This window comes from Lonchura striata, chromosome 21 (assembly GCF_050655825.1).
Source record: "Lonchura striata isolate lonStrDom1 chromosome 21, ASM5065582v1, whole genome shotgun sequence".
NCBI classification, from domain to species: Eukaryota; Metazoa; Chordata; class Aves; order Passeriformes; family Estrildidae; genus Lonchura; species Lonchura striata.
The window spans coordinates 2,386,610-2,408,784 of NC_140723.1; the positions used below are offsets into that span (position 1 = coordinate 2,386,610).

The 22,175-nt window shown below is 44.0% G+C and overlaps 1 protein-coding gene across 8 annotated transcripts in view; it reads left to right on the forward strand.

Moving 5' to 3' along the window:
- Positions 1 to 22,175, forward strand: part of MIB2 (MIB E3 ubiquitin protein ligase 2) — a 51,187-nt gene that overhangs the window by 25,684 nt on the left and 3,328 nt on the right. For 6 of the 8 annotated variants that reach the window (XR_014949766.1, XM_085558726.1, XM_021529854.3 and 3 more), the window contains 15 exons: positions 231 to 337; positions 2,913 to 3,107; positions 4,788 to 4,930; positions 6,767 to 6,874; positions 7,905 to 8,009; positions 8,698 to 8,860; positions 10,176 to 10,309; positions 12,017 to 12,165; positions 13,703 to 13,859; positions 14,828 to 14,982; positions 15,500 to 15,626; positions 16,598 to 16,828; positions 19,249 to 19,427; positions 20,583 to 20,767; positions 21,441 to 21,506. Coding sequence is in view for 6 of the 8 variants with exons in the window: in XM_085558726.1 (XP_085414852.1) it covers positions 231 to 337; positions 2,913 to 3,107; positions 4,788 to 4,930; positions 6,767 to 6,874; positions 7,905 to 8,009; positions 8,698 to 8,860; positions 10,176 to 10,309; positions 12,017 to 12,165; positions 13,703 to 13,859; positions 14,828 to 14,982; positions 15,500 to 15,626; positions 16,598 to 16,828; positions 19,249 to 19,427; positions 20,583 to 20,767; positions 21,441 to 21,506 (2,204 nt within the window). In the remaining 2 variants the exon portion in view is untranslated. The remainder of the gene's footprint in view (positions 1 to 230; positions 338 to 2,912; positions 3,108 to 4,787; positions 4,931 to 6,766; positions 6,875 to 7,904; positions 8,010 to 8,697; positions 8,861 to 10,175; positions 10,310 to 12,016; positions 12,166 to 13,702; positions 13,860 to 14,827; positions 14,983 to 15,499; positions 15,627 to 16,597; positions 16,829 to 19,248; positions 19,428 to 20,582; positions 20,768 to 21,440; positions 21,507 to 22,175) is intronic. The other 2 variants (XR_014949767.1, XM_021529855.3) reach the window with 1 other exon arrangement.

Genomic DNA, 22,175 nt, shown 5'->3' on the forward strand with positions numbered 1-22,175 from the left:
TCTGTGGGATCCTGGGGATGTGGGATGTGGGGAGCTCTCTGGGATCCTGAGGATGTCCAGCCACAGCCCTGCTGCTCCGAGCTGCTCTGCTTTCCTGCTCACAGAAGGTGCTGAGCTCCATCAGTGCCTCCATGCCACGACCCTGAGGTGAAGCTCAGCTGGAGCAGAGCTCTGGCAGTGTCTACAGCAGCAAAAAAATTCAGTTTTTTCCTCTGATTTTGTTTTTCCAGGGTCCTTGTCAGCCCTCGGCAGAATCTGACTCGCATCACGTTAAAAGGGACTTTCCAGGGGGCTAAAGTGGTCCGTGGGCCTGACTGGGAGTGGGGTAACCAGGATGGTAAGCTGCTTTTGGGATGTCCTGTAGAACACAATTTGATTTTTTAATATATATTTAAATTTTTATATTTTATATTTTATATATTTTATATTTTATATTTTTATTTTATTTTATATTTTATATTTTATATTCTATATTTTATTTTTTAATTTTTATTTTTACATTTTATTTTGTTTTTATAATTTTATTTTGTTTTTATTCCTATTTATATATTCACATATTTCTATAAAAAATATTTTTTAATGTATATCTAATAAATTTATATATATATATATATATAAAATATTCTTTTACCAATTGCTCGTTGAAAATCCGCATGCTGAGCAGCAGCTTCTAGGGGAGTTGCTCAGGTGATGCCTGTTCTTTAGAGGAATTAAAATCCTCTGTTTTCTTGTTTGTTTGTCACATATCTGTGACATAAACCATGTGCAGGCTGTGGGGAGGAAGTTTTGCTGCTCCTCTTTCTTAGATGTGAAAACCACTGGGAATCATCCTGGGAGTTCTTGTGTCAAATTCTACATGCACACCGTGTTACAAGAAAATAAAGACTCCTTTCTTCCTGAAAAATCTTTAATTGATAGTGGAAAGTTCATCTGACTCTGTGCACACTATCCATTTTCTTTTGGAGTGTTTGGAATGTCCTTATTTGGATACTTTTGAGAACAGTGAGGAGAAATTCTCTTTAAGGAGGGTTTCACATGTTGTATTAGTGAAGGACTCGGAGGTTATTGGAGAGTGGTTCCTGCTTTCTGCAGGAAATGTGCTGCAAAATCCAAGATCCAAGTGCTAAAGATCCACCCAGGATCTTTACATCTCTCCCCAACACCATCCATGCTACAAGAAAATAAAGACTCCTTTCTTCCTGAAAAATCTTTAATTGATAGTGGAAAGTTCATCTGACTTTGTGCACACTATCCATTTTCTTTTGGAGTGTTTGGAATGTCCTTATTTGGATACTTTTGAGAACAGGAGAAATTCTCTTTAAGGAGGGTTTCACGTGTTGCACTAGTGAAGGACTCGGAGGTTATTGGAGAGTGGTTCCTGCTTTCTGCAGGAATTGAAACCTGAAGCGCAGTGGGACAAAAATGCCTTTTTAAATCTGCTTTTGGGGTGTGGCAGCAATCTGTGTGTGCTGCTCTGGGGCTCAGGGAGCTTTCCTGCCCCTCTGTCCCAGAGCCCCGCACACACACCGGGATGTTTACAGCCCCTGAAGAATTAAGCCAAAAGTTCAAAGGTTTCCAGAGTTGACTCTGCCATTTATTGCAGCTCTGGGTTCAGTGGAGGATGAGGATGCTTGCAGGGTCTGAGGGTCAATCAGCTTATGCTCAGTTCAGCTTATCCATCCTTTTGAGATCACAGCAGCATTTACATGTCTGAGACTTGTGTTGCTTACGGTGCTGCTGACCTGAAAGCAGCTCCCTGAGCAGGAGCCGTGGGAGGAACCCAAAATCCACCCCTCAGCTCCTCTGGCTTTGGTGGAGCTGCCCCATCCAAGCCGTGGTCTTGTCACGAGTGGAACTGCCAGCAGAACCCAGCCTTGTCTTGTGCTACATGAGGAGTTCAGCTCCTTCAAGCTCTTCCATTTCAGGACTTTGCAGATGATCAGAAGTTCCTCAGTGAGAGAGATGTTGCTGTCCTTGTTTGGGGAGGTGCTGGGGTTGCCCAAATTGGGAATCTGCAAGCTCCGATTGCCTGCACAAGGCTCAGTGTTGTCTCTTGGATCAGAGCACGTCCCAGTGCCCAGCCAGATTTACCTCCCCACATTCATCCTCCTCTTCTGGAGTCTTCAGGCTCCTTGCTTGAAGAAAAACAAGTTTATTTGATGTCCTCCCACCTGGATGGTGTTGGGGAGAGATTTAAAAATCCTGGGTGGATCTTTAGCACTTGGATCTTGGATCTTGCAGCACATGGATGGTGTTGGGGAGAGATTTAATTATCCTGGGTGTATCTTTAGCACTTGGATCCTGGATCTTGCAGCACATTTCCTGCAGAAAGCAGGAACCACTCTCCAATAACCTCCGAGTCCTTCACTAGTGCAACACGTGAAACCCTCCTTAGAGAGAATTTCTCCTCCGTGTTCTCAAAAGTATCCAAATAATGACATTCCAAACACTCCAAAAGAAAATGGATAGTGTGCACAAAGTCAGATGAACTTTCCACTATCAATTAAAGATTTTTCAGGAAGAAAGGAGTCTTTATTTTCTTGTAGCATGGATGGTGTTGGGGAGGGATGTAAAGATCCTGGGTGGATCTTTAGCACTTGGATCCTGGATCTTGCAGCACAAGGATGGTGTTGGGGAGAGATGTAAAGATCCTGGGTGGATCTTTAGCACTTGGATCTTGGATCTTGCAGCACTGCTGGCTATTTTTATTGCCACAGTGTGGTGCCATGACACCGTGTGTTTATTCCCCAACTGGGCCATGCTCCTGCACACCAGGAATTCTCCACGGAATCACTCCAAAATGAACAGCTCGCTGGTTTTCAGCAAATTTAACGCCAAGATTCCCTCCTGATCACTCCAAATGAGTTGTCTCATGGTCCAGCTTTCCTGACTTGCTCTTCTTTTCCCCTCAGGGGGTGAGGGCAAGACCGGCCGCGTGGTCGATATCCGGGGCTGGGACGTGGAGACCGGCCGCAGCGTCGCCAGCGTCACCTGGGCAGATGGAACCACCAACGTCTACAGGGTGGGCCACAAGGGAAAAGTGGACCTCAAATGTACTGTGGAGGCTTCTGGGGGCTTCTACTACAAGGAGCACCTCCCAAAATTAGGTGGGTGGAGGCAGATCGTTGCCGGGTGGAGTCTTTGTTGAGGATTCATGCGGCTGCTGGCGCTGGAGCCGGTTTTTGTTCGGAAGGCATAAAACCACCTCCTGATTTTCTAAAATTCCCACATAACGAGCATCATTTGAGAGAATTTGGTTTGTGTGTGAACATATTGCTTGATCTCAGAGTGGTTCATGAAATAGTTTGAAGCAGCAGATACCCACAGTTCTGTCCCAAGGAATTTCTGCTGGAAATGCAGGAAATTCCCACTTTGCCTCAGAAAACCCAACTTTCCTCACTTTGGTTACATTTGTCAATCCAAAGCTTTCCATTCTTCAGGCAAGCTGTTCTCTGTGCATTTAGAGAACAAACACACTCCTGGTGGAGCCAAAAGGGGGAATGTGACCAAAGGGAGACTTTGGAGAATGGAACAGCCAAAAATTAGAAAAAGTGGTGGGAAAAGGTGATGTCTGTACTGGCAGCTTGCTGCAATCCCCCTTTCCTCTTAAGTCCAAGGAAACTCCTTGTGCTTTTGGACTTGAAGCTTTTTTTTTACCCAGGTGTAATTTATCTGTGGGGTTGTTTTTCTTTTAAGGAGGTGCAGGGACCATCTTTGGCTCCCCTGAAGGAAAACAGAGGGGTTTGTTCTGGTGTTTGCAGCAGCAAAATCAAGGTTTTTGTCAGACAAAACTTTTCAGGAAGACTTTTACCAGTCCTTTTCAAACTTTTCTCTCCCTGAGCACCTTGGCAAGAGCATGGTTGGATGAGGAGCTTAATTCCAGGGTCTGGCTGCATGGGATGGGTGGGAGGGTCAGGAACTCCTCAGAGTGAATTCTGTGCCTGCCTGTGCAGGGGAGAATTAATTTTGGGTGCTGTGTGGGCATGTCTGAACAGTTGTGGGTGAGTGGATTGCTAAGAACAGCTCCTGGTGTCTGCCATGGCCTGAGAGGCATTCCCTGCTCTGCAGAGGGACGAAATGGGTTTTGTTAGAGCTGCTTATGTTTTGTTAATATAGTCTAATTGTAAAATATAATGCAATTATTAGTATAATCAGAATTAAATCCTTCCGATTTCTCTGCTGCCCTATAAAGTGTATAGGGCACGAAAAGAGGTGTGCACCATTCTCCCCCAGTTAATGTTAATTTTCACCCTTGTAAGGAAGCCACTGAGGCACCCAGAGACAAAATGGGTCTTGTTAGAACTGCTTATGTTTTATTAATATAATGTAATTATTAATATAATTAGAATTAAATCCTTCTGATTTCTCTGCTGCCCTATAAAGTGTTTGAGGCATGAAAAGGGGTTTGCCCCATTCTCCCCCAGTTAATGTTAATTTTCACCCTTGTAAGGAAGGCAGTGAGGCACCCAGAGACAAAATGGGTTAAGTTAGAGCTGTTTATGTTTTATTAATATAATTGTAATTATAATATAATTGTAATTATAAAATAGACTTGTAAAATAGAATTGTAATTGTGAAATAGAATTGTAACATAATGCAATTATTAATATAATTAGAGTTCAATCCTGATTTCTCTGCTGCCCTATAGAGTGTATGGGGCACAGAAAGGGGTTTGCCCCATTCTCCCCCAGTTAATGTAAATTTTTAACCCTTGTAAGGGAGCAGGGAGGCACGGGGGTGTGTGAGTGCCCCTGCATGCCCGTGGCTGCTGTCCTTGCTGTCCCCAGGGAAGCCAGCTGAGCTGCAGAGGAAGGAGAGCACGGACAGACATCCCTTCCAGCACGGGGACAAGGTCAAGTGCCTGCTGGACATCGACATCCTGCGGGAGATGCAGGAGGGCCACGGAGGCTGGAACCCCAAAATGGCTGAGGTAATTCCTGGATTCTCCCTGGCTCCAATCCCAGCCTCTCCCTCCTTCTTCAGGACAGCTTCGTGTGACCTCAGAGTTGAACTGAACCACAAATGCAGATTTTTTTAGTGATAGGACGCTGGAGTCAGAGTTATTTTTAGGCTCTGTTGGATGAGAAAAAATTTAAAAAAAAAAAAAAAAAAAGCTGATTTGTTTGTTTTTAAATGAGCCACAGATCTTTTCTTTGCTGTTCTGGATCCATTCCTTGTTTGGCTTCTTTTGTGCTGTGCATTAGTGGTAATTAAAGTTGTGTGTTTTGTCAGCACTGGGCTCTGTCCTTGGCCAGGGCTAAAATTCCTCAGCCCATATCATATTTTTGGAGCTTAGTCTTGCCTTTAAATTGAAGAGCTATCAGTCTGCTGTCACCTGTTATTTAAAAAAAACCCAGAGAGTGGAGGAAATAAAGATAGAAATGGCATCTATTACTGTAAATTGCATCAATAAATACTATAAAATCATCAAGATATGTTAAATATCTATCCTGGCCCAACCTGCCCTATAGGTGAGCAGACTTTTTGAAACTTTAAATTAATGTCAAGGCAAATGCTGTGATTTCAGTTTCAATGTGGAAATCTCTTAACTGAGCATCATCCTCTTTTTTTGGGTTTTTTTTTTTCAGCCTGGCAGGCAGGGATTTGGCATCTTCTGATGAACTTTAACAAAGCTGCCAGTGGAGCATTGAGTTTTTTAATTCCAGCTCAGGAATGCACCCCCAAAGCTGTAGATTTTGGGTGTTGCTGTGTCTGTTGTTGGCTGTTCAACCTCTGTGCTCCTCAATTCCTGTTTTTGGGGGGTAGACAGGGATACTAAACAGAGAAACAGGAACCTCCTGTCACCTCAGAAATTGGCATTTTTCACCTATTTACAAACCATGAGCTGCTCAGGACCTGATCTAGAACTGCGCCACACAATTTTATTTTTATTTTGTGTGCCTGGCCCCTTTTTCCCCCTCTCAGAGTTTGCCTTGCTGGTATTTTATAATGCAGAACAACGTTGGATTCCCTGCCCACCTCTGTCCTTTGGAAAGGACAATTTGTGCTGCATTTCCAAGCATTTCTGCACTTGGTATTCCTATCCCCCTCCTCCCCCAATATGCTGCTCTTTCAGAGGAGCTTTTAGAGGAGCCTTTCCCCTCCTTTTTGTAGAAAAATAATGTTTACATCTCATGCAGATATTGGAAATGCTGGGATTAACAGGAAAATGCAGAATTTAGGATTGGGAAATGATGGGATTAATGGGGAAAATCCAGAATTTAGGACTCACAGGAATTTAGGACTTGGAAATGCTGGGATGAACAGGAAAATGCTGAATTTAGGAATTGGAAATGCTGGGATTAACAGGAAAATGCTGAATTTAGGACTCACAGCAGTTTAGGACTAGGAAATGTTTGGATTAACAGGAATATATAGAATTTAAGATTCACAGGAATTTAGGACTTGGAAATACTGTGATTAACAGGAAAATGTAGAATTTAGGATTGGGATATGCTGGGAATAACGGGAAAATGCAGAATTTAGGACTCACAGGAATTTAGGACTTGGAAATGCTGGGATGAACAGGAAAATGCTGAATTTAGGACTCACAGGAATTTAGGACTTGCTAATGCTGGAATTAACAGGAAAACCCAGAGTTCAGGACTGGGAAATGCTGCTCTTAGTATGAAAATACAGAGCAAAGGTTTGGGAGCACTGTGGATGGGAAATGCTGGGTGATTTAGCCTCACATACCTTCTTTCCCCACTATTAAAGAAGGTGATTTATTGAGGGAATTTCCCCTCTTTCCTTTTTTTGTCCCCAGTTCATTGGGCAGACGGGGACCGTGCACAGGATCACGGACAGGGGGGACGTGAGGGTCCAGTTCAACAGTGAGACCCGCTGGACCTTCCACCCTGGAGCCCTGACCAAGGTAGGTCTGGCAGTGCTGCAGGAGCTCTCTGATCCTGCTGCTTCGGGCTCAGGGTGTCCCCAGAGGTGCTGAAGGAACACCCTGCTCTTCCCAAACACAATTTGGGAACTTTTGCATTTGCAAGTCCTGATGGTAAACTGCATTTCTTAATTTCAGCTTCCAGCGCCTCATCCTTCTGCAGCTGCCTTGCCCTTGTGATGAACCTTTTCCCCCACATAACTTCCCTTTGGTTGTTTTTGTTCTTCTGTGTTTTGTGTCTCCACGTTGTTCTCTTTTGCATTTCTGTCTCACTTCTCTTTGATTTCTTACGAGTCTTTAATCCAGCCCTTCTAATTTTGTGGCTGCATTTCCAAAGCTCACAGCTCTGGCCTTCCCCAGAGGTTTGAGGACTTTGAGAAGTGGATAATTAGAAATAGAGATAATTAGGTATGGAAGAAGCTGCTGGAAGACCACAAAATTCTGACCTGAGCAAGGTCACAATGCTAAAAACTCCTAATTCCAGTGGAAAATGCAGTGTCAGACTGTTTTGCAGAAAATCAGTCTGCTCTGAAAAGTGTGTTTTGACACTGCTCCCTTCCTAGCTCAGTGAGCAGAGGGAGCATCTGGCAAATTCCCAGCACAGATAAACCCTGCTTTCCCTTTTCTGTTTTAGATAACAAACAGATTTAACTTCTTTATCAGAGTGAATTCAAATCTCCAGTGCCAAGCCAGGTGTAGAGAGGAGATGGACCAAGAAAACTTCCATGCTTTATCTGGTATTAATTATAAAGGATTTGGAGCACAAGAAGTTAGGGAAGAGCCTGTTCCAAATTATTTCCCTACTTAAATGGTCTGTGTTTATTTTGCAGCTCAGGGGTAACAGAGCTTTCTTGGTAGCTGCATTTATGTTTTGCAATGCTGTTTTTTGACTCAGTGGGTGTCTTGTTTGTCGGGATTTTGGGAGTGGGGCGGAGGGGCTGATTTTTTGTCTCTTTGTGTGTGTGTGTGTGGCTCCATCCCCCAAAACCTTATGACTTTCTTTTTCTTGTAGCTCAACACCTTTTGGGTTGGTGATGTGGTCCGGGTGATAGATGATATGGAAACAGTGAAGAGGTTCCAACCTGGTCATGGGGAGTGGACAGATGAGATGGCACCTGTGAGTGCACGCCAGTTCCAGCTCCAGGACAGTCCAGTAACCTCCTGAGCTTCCCCAGGCCCTCAGCACTCAGCCATGGGCTTGTCCCCCTTCCAGAATTCCTGCTGGGATGTCCCTGCCCAGCCCCTGGTGCTGGTGGCTCTCGGTGACGCCGTCGTGTCCACGGCACCCGAAGGGGACACGGGGGAATCCAGCAAAAAGGATTTGGTGCCACCAACTCATGTTAGAGGTTTCCATCAGCAAAGTCCTCTCGTGGCCTCCCTGACTGTCTGGAATGAGGCAGGGAGGTGGAAAAATCAGCCCAGCGTGGCTAAAAAGTGGGATTCGGGTTCCTCCAGGAGCAGTTGAAGCCCAGAGGAAACCATCCCCAATCCCAGCTGGATCAGTTCCTATCAGCACCTCCCTCCCCAGCCTTTTCCAGTGGGAAAACCATTCCATGGCAAACCAGTGAGAGAGAACCTGGTGAGAACCCTCTGGTGTCCTCGAAGTGGGAGCTGTCTGTCAGTGTGTCACTTGTCCAGTGCTTCTTTTCACACAGCAGGAGCTGCAGCTTTACGAAAAAATAAACCCAAAAAAAATTTAAAAAAAAAAAAAAATAAAAAACCAAACCTGGCTTTAGGTCTGGGAACTGCAGCTTTGAGGAGGGTGGGGAGGGGAAAAAAAAAAAAATCCTTTTTTTTCTTTACAGACCCTGGGGCACATTGGGAAGGTGATCAAGGTCTACGGGGACGGAGATCTGCGAGTGTCAGTGGGGGGACAGTCCTGGACCTTCAACCCTGCCTGCCTGACAGCCTACCAGAGGGAGGAGGAGGCCAACCTGATGACCACGGAGAGTGCCAAGGAGCCCAAAAGTGAGGGACAAACCCGGTCCCACCATGGCTGGGACATCTTTGGTCCAGCTCTTTGGATGGTGGCAAAATCCAGGTGTTCATCCCTGGATGGAGAATTAAAAGCTGGCTGTGCTTTACTGGGCAAGCAAAGCTGGGCTTTTAAAAAATGCAGGATTTAGGACTTGGAAATGCTGGATTTAGGGCTGGGAATTGCTGGAATTACCAGGAAAATGCAGGATTTCGGAATTGCTGGGGTTATTGGGGAAATGCAGGATTTAGGACTTGGGAGTTGCTGGGGTTAATGGGGAAATGCAGGATTTAGGACTTGGGAATTCTGGGGTTAATGAGAAAATCGAGACCAAAACTTTGTTGTGCCTTACTGAGCAAGCAAAGCTGCCCTTGACAGGAAAATACAAGATTTAGGATTAGGAAATGCTGGGAACAATAGGGAAATGCAGGATTTAGGACTTGGAAATGCTTGGGTTAATGGGGAAATGCAGGATTTAGGACTTGGAGATGCTGGAATTAACAGGAAAATGTAGGATTTAGGACTCACTGGAATTTAGTACTGGGAAATGCTGGGATTAAGGAGAAAATAGAGAATAAAACTTTGCTGTGCCTTATTGGGCAAGCAAAGCTGGCTTTGACAGGAAAATACAAGATTTAGGACTGGGAAACACTGGGATTAATGGGGAAATGCAGGATTTAGGACATGGAGATGCTGGAATTAATGGGAAAATACAGAATAAAACCCAGCTGTGCCTTACTGGGCACAGCAAACTGACCTTGACAGGAAAATACAGATTTTAGGACTTGGAAATGCTGGGTTTAACAGAAGAATAGAGAATGTAGGACTCAGAATTGCTAAGCACAGTTCTGCCCTAGGTTCAGTATTTGCCTCATCCCTGTTGTGCCTCAGTTTCCTGTACAAGGACACTGATTCTTGAGGGTTTGTGAAATATTCCCAGATCTGTGCGTGGAACTGTTGTGAAATCAATTGTTTTGCCTAATCTGCCCTCAAATCGAGGTTGGGATCACAAGGTGCGTGGAGGGGATTTTTTTTTTGGTGCTTTTCACATCTGCTCAGACATTTTTTTTGTGGCCTGACCATCCTTATTTCCTTTGGATGTCAGGATCGTGTGGGAGAGAGCACAGACTTGCCAGGATTTTTTTTTGTTTTCCTGATATAGATGGATCTGGAACTGTTTGCTCAAGTCAGACTTGAGGCAGAACTTGCAAGATTTTTTGACTTTGCAGTGCTGGGGAGCTGTGACACCTGTGTCCCCTCAAACACTGAGAGATGGGGGGTGACAGGTCCATTTTTGTCTCTTTTCAGGTACTTTGGTGACTGTCCTGGAGAAGCTGCTGTCCCAGAGGACAGAGTCAGAGCATGCAGGGTGCCTGGTCATTTGTGCAGCCCTCAACAACGCAGCCAAAGTCCGGGAGCTCCTCCAGAAATACCCAGACAAGGCAAGTTTGGAAGACAAAAATGGATATTTTTCCTTTGTTTCTCCTCTTTAAAACATCACCATAAAATTTTGTAGTCAAGCAGGGAAAAGGATGTGAGAAAAACAATAGATTTGTCAGGCTTAGTGGTATCTCCTAACAACTGGAATATTATTTTGCTGCAATTTAGGATTAAATTCACAAGTTAAATGTGCATATTTTATGCCTCTAGATTGTAGCAGTAAATCTGAACTGAATTCCTTACAGCACCTTCCCCAAGCTGGCTTTTCCCAGATTTCCTGTGTGGCCACTGCAGCTGTAGAATGAGGAGGAAAGGGGTTTATCTATAGGAAAACAGGAGCAGGAATCAGAGGATCTGCTGGAAAAGAAAGGCAGGGCTTGTGCCTGTCCTTAGAGGACCTTGTGAAATCCCATTGTTGCAATCAGGAGGGAGAAAAGCTGCCCAGATCTGTGCAGTGTCTTATCTCCTGTCTGCCTGGAGCAGGGGGCTGGGCTGGACTCCTTGCTGGACGATTTCTGTGCTCCCAGAGTGCCAAAATGTCAGGATCCCATCTCCTGAAACTCCTTCAGGAACAGGGCAGAAAATCCCAAACCACCAATGTCTTCAGCAGTGTGTGCTTAGAAACCATGGCTAACAAAAAGAGGTTTTGTTGGGAGTGTGGGGCTGTGACCCAGGATCAGCTCTGAAAGAGTCTCATGAAGCTGATTTAGTGATCATTTGTCTGGTATTTATTATTACTCTTCTTTAAATTTAAGTTTATAAATAAATAAAAGTTTATAAATAAACTTCTGGGGATGGGAAGGAGACACAAATACCTGCAGTTCCCAGATTGATCCCAGATAGGAAAGTCCCAGGAGTAAAGAATCCATTATATGATCAGTTGTTTTTATTTGGCTTCTATTTCTACTCTGATATTTGTATTAATAAATTAGCTATTTCTATTTGAGTTTTACAGAGAGATCAGGCTGGATTTGAGGCTGACTTAGAGCAAATTGAAATTGCTTTGGCAGGGTTTTTCCAGCTTATCAGCACTGTCTGCCTGGTGTAAGTGGAAGAGCAGCAGTGACCTCGCATTCCTCTTTGCCCAAAGCACTCACCCATCATTTTGAGCCTATCCAGGGCAGTGCTGCCCCTCCTGTGCTCTGACTGCTGCAGGGGTAAAACCTGGATTATTACTGGATTATTAATTTGCTCTCCTTGCCAATCTGCTGAGGTTTTGTGCCTCTTTCTCCTCTCCTTAGCCTCCACTGCTTTGCTTTGTTTTTTTTTTGTCCTTCAGTGCTTTGAATTCTCTAAAACTCTCACTGCAGCACTTGAGCCCTGAGATGTCCCTGCACCCCCTGAAGTCCCTGCAGCAGCAGAGCACAGCAGGGACTTGGCACCTCCAGAGCCTTCTGCAAAGCTAATTGGATTTCCTCACCCATTGTCCCCCGGGGAAGGGAATTGCTGGCACAGGGATCAAGGAGCGGATTGGCAGCAGGGCTCTGCAATTACAGAGCTGCCAGCTCTGCCCTCTCACTTCTCCCCTCCTGGCTGAACGTGCTGCCCCCTTCCCCTTGCAGAAAGTTCTGGGCCAGGCTCAGCTGGGAGCTGCTGGCCAGCAGAGGAGCCAGCAGGGCACGGACCCGTGGGGTTCCTGGGCTGTTCCCACCCTGCTCCGGGCACAGCGAGGCCATCCCTAATTTTCTGTGTCTCTGCCCTTCCCAAAGGTGGATGCCAAGAACCAGGGCAGGACTGCCCTGCAGATTGCCTCTTACCAGGGGCACCTGGAGGTGGTGAAGACGCTGCTGCAGGCGCATGCCAGCGTGGACCTGCGTGACGACGAGGGGGACACGGCGCTGCACTACGCAGCCTTTGGGTAGGACACCTCCCCTGCTGCTGTCCCTGATGGAAAACCTCTGTCCTGGATCCAAATGGATCCAAATGGATCTCTCTTCCTTCTGGTGGGAGCTTTCCTCTGCTTTCCATGTTGGGAATTAGCCTTTGAGCTTCAGCCCACAGGAGGATTTCTTCCTCTACAGCAGCATCCTTCTATCCAGAAGGATTTCTGTCATACTTGAGATGGTCACAGTACAGAGCAGCACTCCATTTTCAGAAGGTTTTAAACCCATTTTTATTCATGCATGCTTTTTATACATTCTTACAAAACTCCTAAGTTTACTCACTGGTCACAAGAGAAAAACCAAGTGCTCATTGCAATAGGCAGCTGCAGGTTTCTCTTATTTATCCTTCTTTTTTCCTTGGTTTCCATGTCAATGACTTTGGTATAAAATTCTTCCTAGGGGTAAACATGGATCCTCTTCTCCAACTTCTCTCTGGCTCCCAGAAGTCACTGTAAAACCTCTTCCACAGATTTTTATCTAGCATGGGATTTCTTAGCACAAAGATTTCTTATCCTTCACAGCTGGCTGGTTTCCATGCTAGGAATTTTCAGGGGGAATCAGAAAGGAAAATAAAATTGATAAGGAGGTTTTAGTGATGACATTTTTTTTCAAGGGGATGTAATGGATTCAGATCAATTTGTCTGGTTGGTTTCTCTAAGTTTGTGATTTCCAGAGCAAGATGGGATTTTGAGTTGTATCATCAGTTAGCAGGGAAGAATTCATCCTTAAGAGTGGGAATTCCTGTTGGTTCAGAGCAGAGAGCATTATTAGGAATTAATAATTAATTAGGAAGGTTTTGTGGGGTTTTATGTTGGAACCCTGGTTACTTTTAGACTTTCTGTGCTGACAGGCACTGACCCCCAAGAGAACACTGCATTTGACCTGAGGCTGTGAAAAAAGCTTCCAAAATTAAATGATAAAACTAAGATTATGAGTGTATAGTTTAAATAGATGTGTGTAATATCACATAGTAGAAAATTTAAAGTTTAAAGTTTTAGAATACAGTAATATATATATAAAACAAAGTTTTAAAGCAGAAACGAATCCTTCTCTCTTCATGAATTTAAGTACTATTGTGTAATTAGATTTTAAAAATCCACATTACAAGCCACAAGTAGTTAGTTATTAAGTTAAAATAAAGGTACTTTAAGTATCATTTCTTAATTAGTTTATCCTTAAAAAAGCTTATAAAGAAAGAAATGCAGCACCATTTTTTAGTTTATTACAGTACTTTAGAACTCACAGTTTATAAAACTGTAATAGATAAAACTAAGTAACAGATAAAAACTAATAGATAAAAACGAATAAACATCTGAATCCAAACAAGAAATACCATCTCACACATTTCATCCCAACCCTAACAATAAAAAAACAAAGCACAACAGCTTTTTTAACACTGAGAGGAGGCAGGGTGGTGCCGAGAGGATACAAAACCTGATTTCTGTTGCTTTGCAAAAGACAAAGGATTGAGTGGAGCGACTGAAATCTGTTTTTTCCCTTGCTTTAAACCAGGAACCAAGCTGAAGTTGCCCGTGTGCTGCTGGCCAAGGGGGCCAGTGCAGACCTGCTGAACAATGCCAAGTGCACAGCGCTGAACGTCGCCGTCAGCCAGGGCTTCACCGAGGTGGTCCGAGCCCTCTGCCAGCTCAGCTGTGATGTCAACCTCCCAGTAAGTTTGGCTTGCAGCCATTCGGGGCAGGGAGGTGTTGGAGGAATTTTTTGGGGATTTTTTTTTGAGGTTGGGAGGTGCTTCTCTGTGAGAAATTTTGATTTACAGCCTCGAGAGAAGCTTAGATGAATGTAAAAATACAGTACACGAACATTAAGCAAAAAAATCATAAACATGTTTCTGTAGTTGTAAGAATATACCTTAAGTAAGGAATTGTGTTGATAAAATAGTAGAGTTTAGTAAAGTGTAGTTCTATAAAATAAGCTAAGAATTTAGAAGTTACAATAGAAACATATATATAGACATGAGACAGAAACCCATAAGATAAAAGTATCCACAGTGCAACAAAATTAAGTAAAGGTAATAAGTTAGAAAACTAGAATAAACCTTGTAACAACTATCTATCAGGTTAAAAAATTATAAATTACCTTATAACAAAGAACTCGTGACTACTCTTCAGCTATTGCCAACTCCCTTAAAATCTCACAACCTCTGAGACTAATGTTTATCTAAACAATAAATAGTTCTTAGCCCAAAAACAGTCCCATCCCTTCATTATTAACAACAATAATTTACTTCTTTATGTCTCACACCGTCTGTGGCTTTGTAGAATTCAAATTTCTCCTTTGAAAAGGCACTGGGAAATATTCCTGAATTTCAGTATCCTGAAATTTCAGCTTTGAGTCTGCCCCTTCTTCATCACATGAGCATTTTCTGCTGGCCTCAGGCTTTCAGGGAGAGCTGAGCTGCTCTTCCTGTGTGCTGTACCCACACTCCTATTCCCAGAAACAAGATTTTTAACATTTTTAAGGCAGGCAGTGATGGTGACTTGGACCCAGCCCATTTTTCGGGTTTATTGTGTGCTGGTGGGGCTGCTCTGGGCTGGGTCAGCCCCTCAGGAGTTGCAGCAGCTTTCCTTGGGGTTTCTGAGGTTGGTAACCTGGCTTTGCTTTGGTCTCCATGGCTAGGATTCCCAGGGAGACACCCCCCTGCATTATGCTATCACCCTGGACCACAAAGTCCTGATTGAGATCCTCACGGAAGTTCCCAACATCGATTTCACTGTCCAGAACTGTCAAGGCTTCAACCTGCTCCACTATGCTGCCCTGAAAGGCAACAAGCTGTGAGTCACCTTGCCTTTTTTTTTTTTTTTTTTTTTTCCATTTTTATGCCTTTTGCAGATGTTAATTTGTGCTGGCTGGATAAGAAGGTGGCAGGTGGGGTTTTGGGTGGCTGGTTAAACATTTCTTTGGTTTGAACATGGCTGGATAGGGTTGTTGGCCTCCTTCACAGGAACCTCCTGCCTGCTTTTCCCACCTCTCTCAGGCTTCCCCAGGCTGGGAAGTCTCTCTGCTCCTGGGCAGTCTCAGATGTTTGGGTCTTAGTAAATCCTGGGAGCCTCTGGAACTCCTCCAGAGATAAATCTGCTCATAATTTTCAAAGCAATGTGGCTTTTCTCTACTTTATTAAAGACAACTGAGGGCTTTAGTCGTATTTTTGTAATTCAGTTTGTGGGTTGAAGGGACTGCTCTTCATTGCTGCTGTCAGAACCACCTGGTAAAACACAGACATTGCTGACTCCTGAGCAGGAGAGGCAGAAATTCATTCTTCCATCTTTAATAACCTCTCCAACTCTGTAGAGCCATCAAGAAGATTCTGGCCAGGGCTCGGCAGCTGGTGGACTCCAAAAAGGAAGATGGATTCACTGCCCTGCACCTTGCTGCTCTCAATAACCACATGGAAGTGGCTGAAATTCTCATCAAAGAGGTAAGAAATTACTCAAAACCAAAATCAACAAAACCTGTCCCACTCCCAAGCCTCACATTTCCCACCTACTCCTGAGTGAGCACTGATAAACCCTGGTTTCCCTTTTCTGTTTTAAGTGACAAACAGATTTAACTTCTTTATCAGAGTGAATTCAAATCTCCAGTGCCAAACCAGGTGCAGGGAGGAGATGGACCAAGAAAACTTCCATGCTTTATCTGGTATTAATTATAAAGCATTTGGAGAAAAGAAGTTAGGGAAGAGCCTGTTCCAAATTATTTCCCTACCTAAATAAAAGTTTTTCAAACCCCTCTCAGCTGCCCCATCTCTGGGTCAGAAAAGGGTGTTACATAAACAATAAATAACAATTTGTTATTATCTGACAAATCGGTGCTCCTTGTGAGGAGCAGAGTAAAATCTCACTCCAAGTTGGATTTGGGAGCTGCCAGGCCCCAGGCTCGCGGCTGCGCAGCTGCATCCCCCTGTGCTGCTGTTGCTGCACTTTCTGCAGTTGCACAGGTGCTGCAGTTGCTGCAGTTGCACAGGTGCTGCAGTTGCTGCAGTTGCTGCAGTTGCAGCAGTTGCCGATGCTGCTGCTGTTGCTGCAGTCACTGCAGTTGCTGTGGATGCTGCAGTTGCTGTGGATGCTGCGGATGCTGCAGTTGCTGCGGATGCCGCAGTTGCTGCGGATGCTGCAGTTGCTGCGGATGCTGCAGTTGCTGCGGATGCCGCAGTTGCTGCGGATGCTGCAGTTGCTGCGGATGCTGCTGTTGCCATAGGTGCTGCAGCTGCCGCAGCTGCCGATGCTGCTGCTGTTGCTGCAGTCACTGCAGTTGCTGCGGATGCTGCAGATGCTACAGGTGCTGCAGTTGCTGCAGATGCCGCAGTTGCTGTGGATGCTGCTGTTGCTGCGGATGCCGCAGTTGCTGCGGATGCTGCAGCTGCCGCAGCTGCCGATGCTGCTGCTGTTGCAGGGCCGCTGCGAGCTGAACGTGAGGAACAGCCGGCGGCAGAGCCCGCTGCACCTGGCCGTGATCCAGGGCCATGTGGGCATGGTGCAGCTGCTGGTGCAGCGCGGCAGCGACGTCAACGCCGAGGACGAGGACGGCGACACGGCCATGCACATGGCGCTGGAGCGGCAGCAGCTGCTGGCGCTGGCGCTGCAGAAACGCGGCGGCGACACGGGAGCGGCGCTGCTGGCCAAGGTCAGCGACGGGAAGGACGGGCAGCGAGACCTGCACTGGCGTCCGTGTGAATGTCTGGGGCACATCGGGCTGTGCTGCGCAGTGTGGGCCCTGGGTATTATATATATACCACGTGTATAGATATGGCGGGTATATATATAATATATATACTACATATATGTATGTGGTGTGTATACATTATTGTATATATTATATATTCATATCATATATTAATATATATTCTTTATAATATATCAAATATATAATATATTCTATATATTATATAGAATACATAAAATAATAGTTATCATATATAATATATAGCATATATATAATACACACTACATATATTGTGTATTGAATGTATATGACCTATGGGATATATAGTTATGTGTTATAGAATGTGGTGTGTGTATATTTTATATATATACCACGTGTATATATATATATGTGTGTGTGTATATGTATATGTGTGTGTGGTATATATACATTATTATATATATTATATAATATAGAATATATAATATATCATATATATTATAATATGTAGAATATATAAAGTAATATATAGTATATATAATAGATTATATATTATGTCTATATATATACAGAATGTGTATGTATAGATAATATATATCTATATATAGAGATAATATATATATGATATTATATATTATATTATATTACATTACATTACATTATATTATATTATATATGAAGATTGTGAAGTATATATAATATATAAGTGATATTATACATATTTGCATGTTACAGAATGTGGTATATATAATATATAAAAATATATATTTAGAGTGTGTATATATATATATATAATATATACAGATCTCTATATACTTATATATTAACACAGATACTGAATGTGTGTATATATATACAGATAAATAATATAATATAATATAATATAATATAATATAATATAATATAATTGATGGATGGATGTAAAGATCTGGAAATCACTGCTGTATGGGCCAGAGGTGCAGGGATCTTTTAATTCACTTGCAAATCCAGCATAAATTGTTGTTGTGCTTGTTATTACTGCTATTACTATTACTATTATTATGGTGGCGGTGGTGGTGATTTTGTTCGGGTTTTTTTGTTGCATGTTAATGATTTTATTATCTATTTTTATTAACTTTTATATTGTTATTAATTTATTTTATTTATTATTCTTATTGTTGTTGTTATGGTTTTAATATATTTAATTATTTTATTATTCATCATTAATTTATTATTTTTATTATTGATAATTTGCTGTTCTTCTTCTTTCTTCTTTCCTCTTCTTCATCTTCCTCCTCTTCTTCTGCTCCTATTCTTCCTCCTATTCTTATTCCTATTCCTATTATTATTATATTTGAAGTTATTAGACTAAGTGCAAGCAGGCATTCCTCTTTTTTAGCTGTTGGTGCCTGCAGAGCCCAGGCACTGCTCCTGCACCCTGCTCCTTTCCAGGCCAGCAGGAGCTGATGTCCTGCACAGGATCCGTGCTGCCATTCCCAGGCTTATGTACAGTAACACCAGCTCCACATGCTGGAGATTCCTTCCCAGCTAATTTTACTTGCCCTGACTGACCCACTCTGGCTGTTTAGGTCAGTGGAATATGTGACTTGACTTGAAATTATTTGGGATCATGCACATCAGAATTTGGCTCCTGAAGCAGCTGTCACTTCAGGCCCTGCAGCAGTTCTGTGGGGCCCCAGCTTCTCCCTTCTCCCTCCCTGGAGAGGTGAGGGATTCTCTGATTTTTGGGATCAGCACCAGGTAGGGTCACTCTGAGGCACTCCAGGCCCTGCAATGTGAGATTTAAACCCATTACTTACATTTATTCAAAGGATATTTACATATCCTTCTCACTCCCTGGAGAGGTGAATGCCCATTTCTCTGATTTTTAGGCATCAGCACCAGGTAGGATCACTCTGAGGCACCCCTGGCCCTGCAGTGTAAGATTTGAACTCATTATTTACATAAAGCAAAAAACACATTATTTACACAAAGTATATTTACATATCCTTCTCCCTCCCTGGAGAGGTGAGGGATTCTCTGATTTTTGGGATCAGCACCAGGTAGGGTCACTCTGAGGCACTCCAGGCCCTGCAATATGAGATTTAAACCCATTATTTACATATAGCAAAAAACACATTATTTACGAAAAGGATATTTACATATCCTTCTCCCTCAAGAAGTGAATGCCCATTTCTCTGATTTTTAGGGATCTGCACCAGGTAGGCACCCCTGGCCCTGCAATGTGAGATTTAAACCCATTATTTACATAAAGACAACAAGAATTTCTGTGTGCTTTCAAAAAGTTGCACTTCCAAATTTTAAGTACAAGGTTTAAGGCTTTATTTCGATTTTGATGCAAGTCAGAGCAGAGGATCAGAAGCTTCTTCTGTTGACAGAGGGTTTTTCTCAATTTCTTCCAGCTGCAGGCGTCTGGCTTCCTGGGAAATGTGGAGCTGAACGTTGGGACTGCCATTGCCTGCTACTTAGCACAAGAAGGAGCAGATATTAATTATGCAAATCATCGGGGAAAGTCTCCTTTGGACCTCATCACAGATGGAAGAATCGTCCAGATTGTCAAAGACTTCTCCCAGAAATTCAGGTAAGGCTCAGGAAAAAACCCTTGCAAAGCAGAGTTTCCCCCAGCCCAGGTGTGTCAGGGATGTCACCCTGAGCACACCCTGTTTGTTCTGGGGTGGCTGCAGGGTGATGTGAGGGTGTGTGCTGAGTTTGGAAGGGTTGGGAAAAGCAGATTAACGAGGCTCTGTGCAATCTGAGGAGCCTCTGAGGCCACTGAGAGCAGCTTTGCAGAGCAGTCCTGGCTTCTGTTTTATTTCCATCTGATCCTCACTGGCAGACATTTAAAGAGAGCACAACAAGAGTGGGCACCAAAACCCCCAGGATTTATTCCAGGGCTGGATGAAGGTTTGTTTTGAAGCTGATAAGAGAAACAGCTGAGGAAATGCCAAAAGGAGAGTATGGCAACTCAAAGCTGGCTTTATCTGGGGTTCTGTTTGATCTGAGGGCACAGAGGCTGTGCTGTTCTGCTGCAGGAGGAGCCCCCCAGCCCTGCTCATTGCCCACTGCAAATAACAGGTGAAAAAAACTTTCCATGGAAATTCTCTCAGTGGAATACGTGTTGGACTGAGGTTTTTTGCTTAAAAAATGTCATTTCTGTCAGGTTGACATTTCTCATTATTATTACTATTATTGTCTCATTATTGTTATTATTATCTGTTTTCTGCAGATGACTGTGCTGTTACCTTCCTGTTACCTCCAAAATAGCAGTTTCAATTTGTGTAAATGGATATAAATTAGAGATCCCTGCTCTTTTCCTTTCTTTTTTGGGCAGAACTAGTCAGGATCCCAGCTGAGCTTGTCCCAGCAGGGCAGGGAAGGTTCCCAGGTTTATCCACCTGAGCCTGTGCTGCTCTGTGGGGTAACCCAGGGGTAACTCAGTGTTACCCGTGGGAAATGGATTTGCAGAAAATTCTTAAAACTTAACAGAGAGTTCACATTGTATGTATGTAAATATCTGCATGTAAATTTTGAGATAAGAAAAATTGAATTAGAAACAAGTTTTATAGGATAAATCACCAAAAAAAAATATGAAATACTTTTGAGAAATAGAACAATGAAAGATGTTTTTAAAGCACCTCTCAGTTACCCCATCCCTGGGTCAGGAAAAGGCTTAATCTGACATTACCCAGTGCTGAAGGAGCTTGTGGCTCCCATCTCTCACATTTCCTGCTTGCAGGGATCAGCAGGTTTCCTCTGACAGCTCCACCATCACCTGCAGCCTTCGCCGTGTGCACACCACGCCCAACACCATGACCAACCTCAGCGTCTCCAGCGTGGCAGTGCCCACAGAGTGCCTGGTGTGCTCAGAGCTGGCCTTGCTCATCCACTTCTTCCCATGCCAGCACAGTATTGTGTGTGAAGGTGAGTCCACACTGGTTTTGGTTTTTTTTTTAATGGTTTTCTTCCCAGCCTCCCTCTTTGCCCTGTCAGAAATCCAGCCCTGCTCAGACACAGAGCTTTTGTGCTGTTTGTGTCCTGAAGCAACCCCAGCATGATTTCAGCATCTCAGGCAGCCAAAGTTATCTCTGGAAAACACAGAATGTTCTGCCCACCTGCTGCTTGGGACTCCAGGCAGCTTTGTTGGGCTTAGAGGTGCCTGGGTAATTCAGAGGGAAAGCCAGTTGTGGCTGTCAGTGCTTTATCCCCCAGAAACCTCCTGAGAAGGATTTCCCTCTCCTCTGGCTTTCCTAACTCTTCACTCTTCAGGATTTCAGCTGATTGAAGGGCAGCCTGTCAGACTTGCCAGCAAGTTCATCTCAAAGGCACAGAGTGAGTGAGCACAGGGAGTTTGCTCAGAGCTTCATCCTCTTCCCCCAGAGCTGCAGGGGCACAGAGCAGGGGGGATTTAAAGGTGCTGTGTTTGCTGCTGACCTGGGAAAAATGAAATAAAAGAGTAGGGCACAGCTCAGAAAGCAGGGAGCGACCTCATTCCGTGCAGGAGCAATCCCTTCATCACCCAGGGAGGCCTCAGGTTGTTCAAATCTGGTCTTCATCAGTCTGCTGTGGGTTTCATTGTCATCTCTCCTTGTGGCAGAATGCTCCAGGAGGATGAAGAAGTGCATCAAATGTCAAGTGACAATAACCAAAAAGCTGAAACAAGGTATGTCGTGGCTGTCCTCCTGGTCAGGGCTGTGGGGAGGGGCCTGCACAGGCACCAGTGGTTTTCAGTGAAATAAGAGAGTTCATTTATTTTGGCTTTTTGTGTGTGTGTGTGCCTGTTGCATTATCCACCTTTAGAGAGGGGAAAAAAAAGTACATTTTAATAGATCTGCTCAGATGTCCTAAGCCAAGCTCAAGCTGCATAGACAGGACAGGACATTTAAGGGAGCTTTACCTGGGCCTGGCTTATTTTTTGTATTGAAAGCAGTCAAATTTCACATGGGGTGGTTTAACAGTGAAAATTCACGAGGAAGGGAAAATTACACCTTGTGCAAGCCTTGCTTCTCCCCTGGCTGAGAAATCAGTGTCTGTGCATGAGCCAGCTATGCAGAAATCTCAGAGTATTTCAGTAAAGGTTTTCTGCCCAGATTTGTCTCCTGTCCACAGTTCCCAGTGTCAGGATGAGCTGTGGTGTCAGCAGGGTTTGTTTTTGCCATGGCATTGATGCAAGTTGCCACTGAAACCTTTTCCAGAGTGGTTGTGAGGGCTGGGATCAGTCTCGGGGCACGTGAGGATTTAATTGAACGTCCTGCTGCTCGTGACTGAGCACTGTGGGCTTTTTTTTTGGAGTCAGGCTCCAGCCTTGTGACTGGATGCCTGGAAAAAAAGC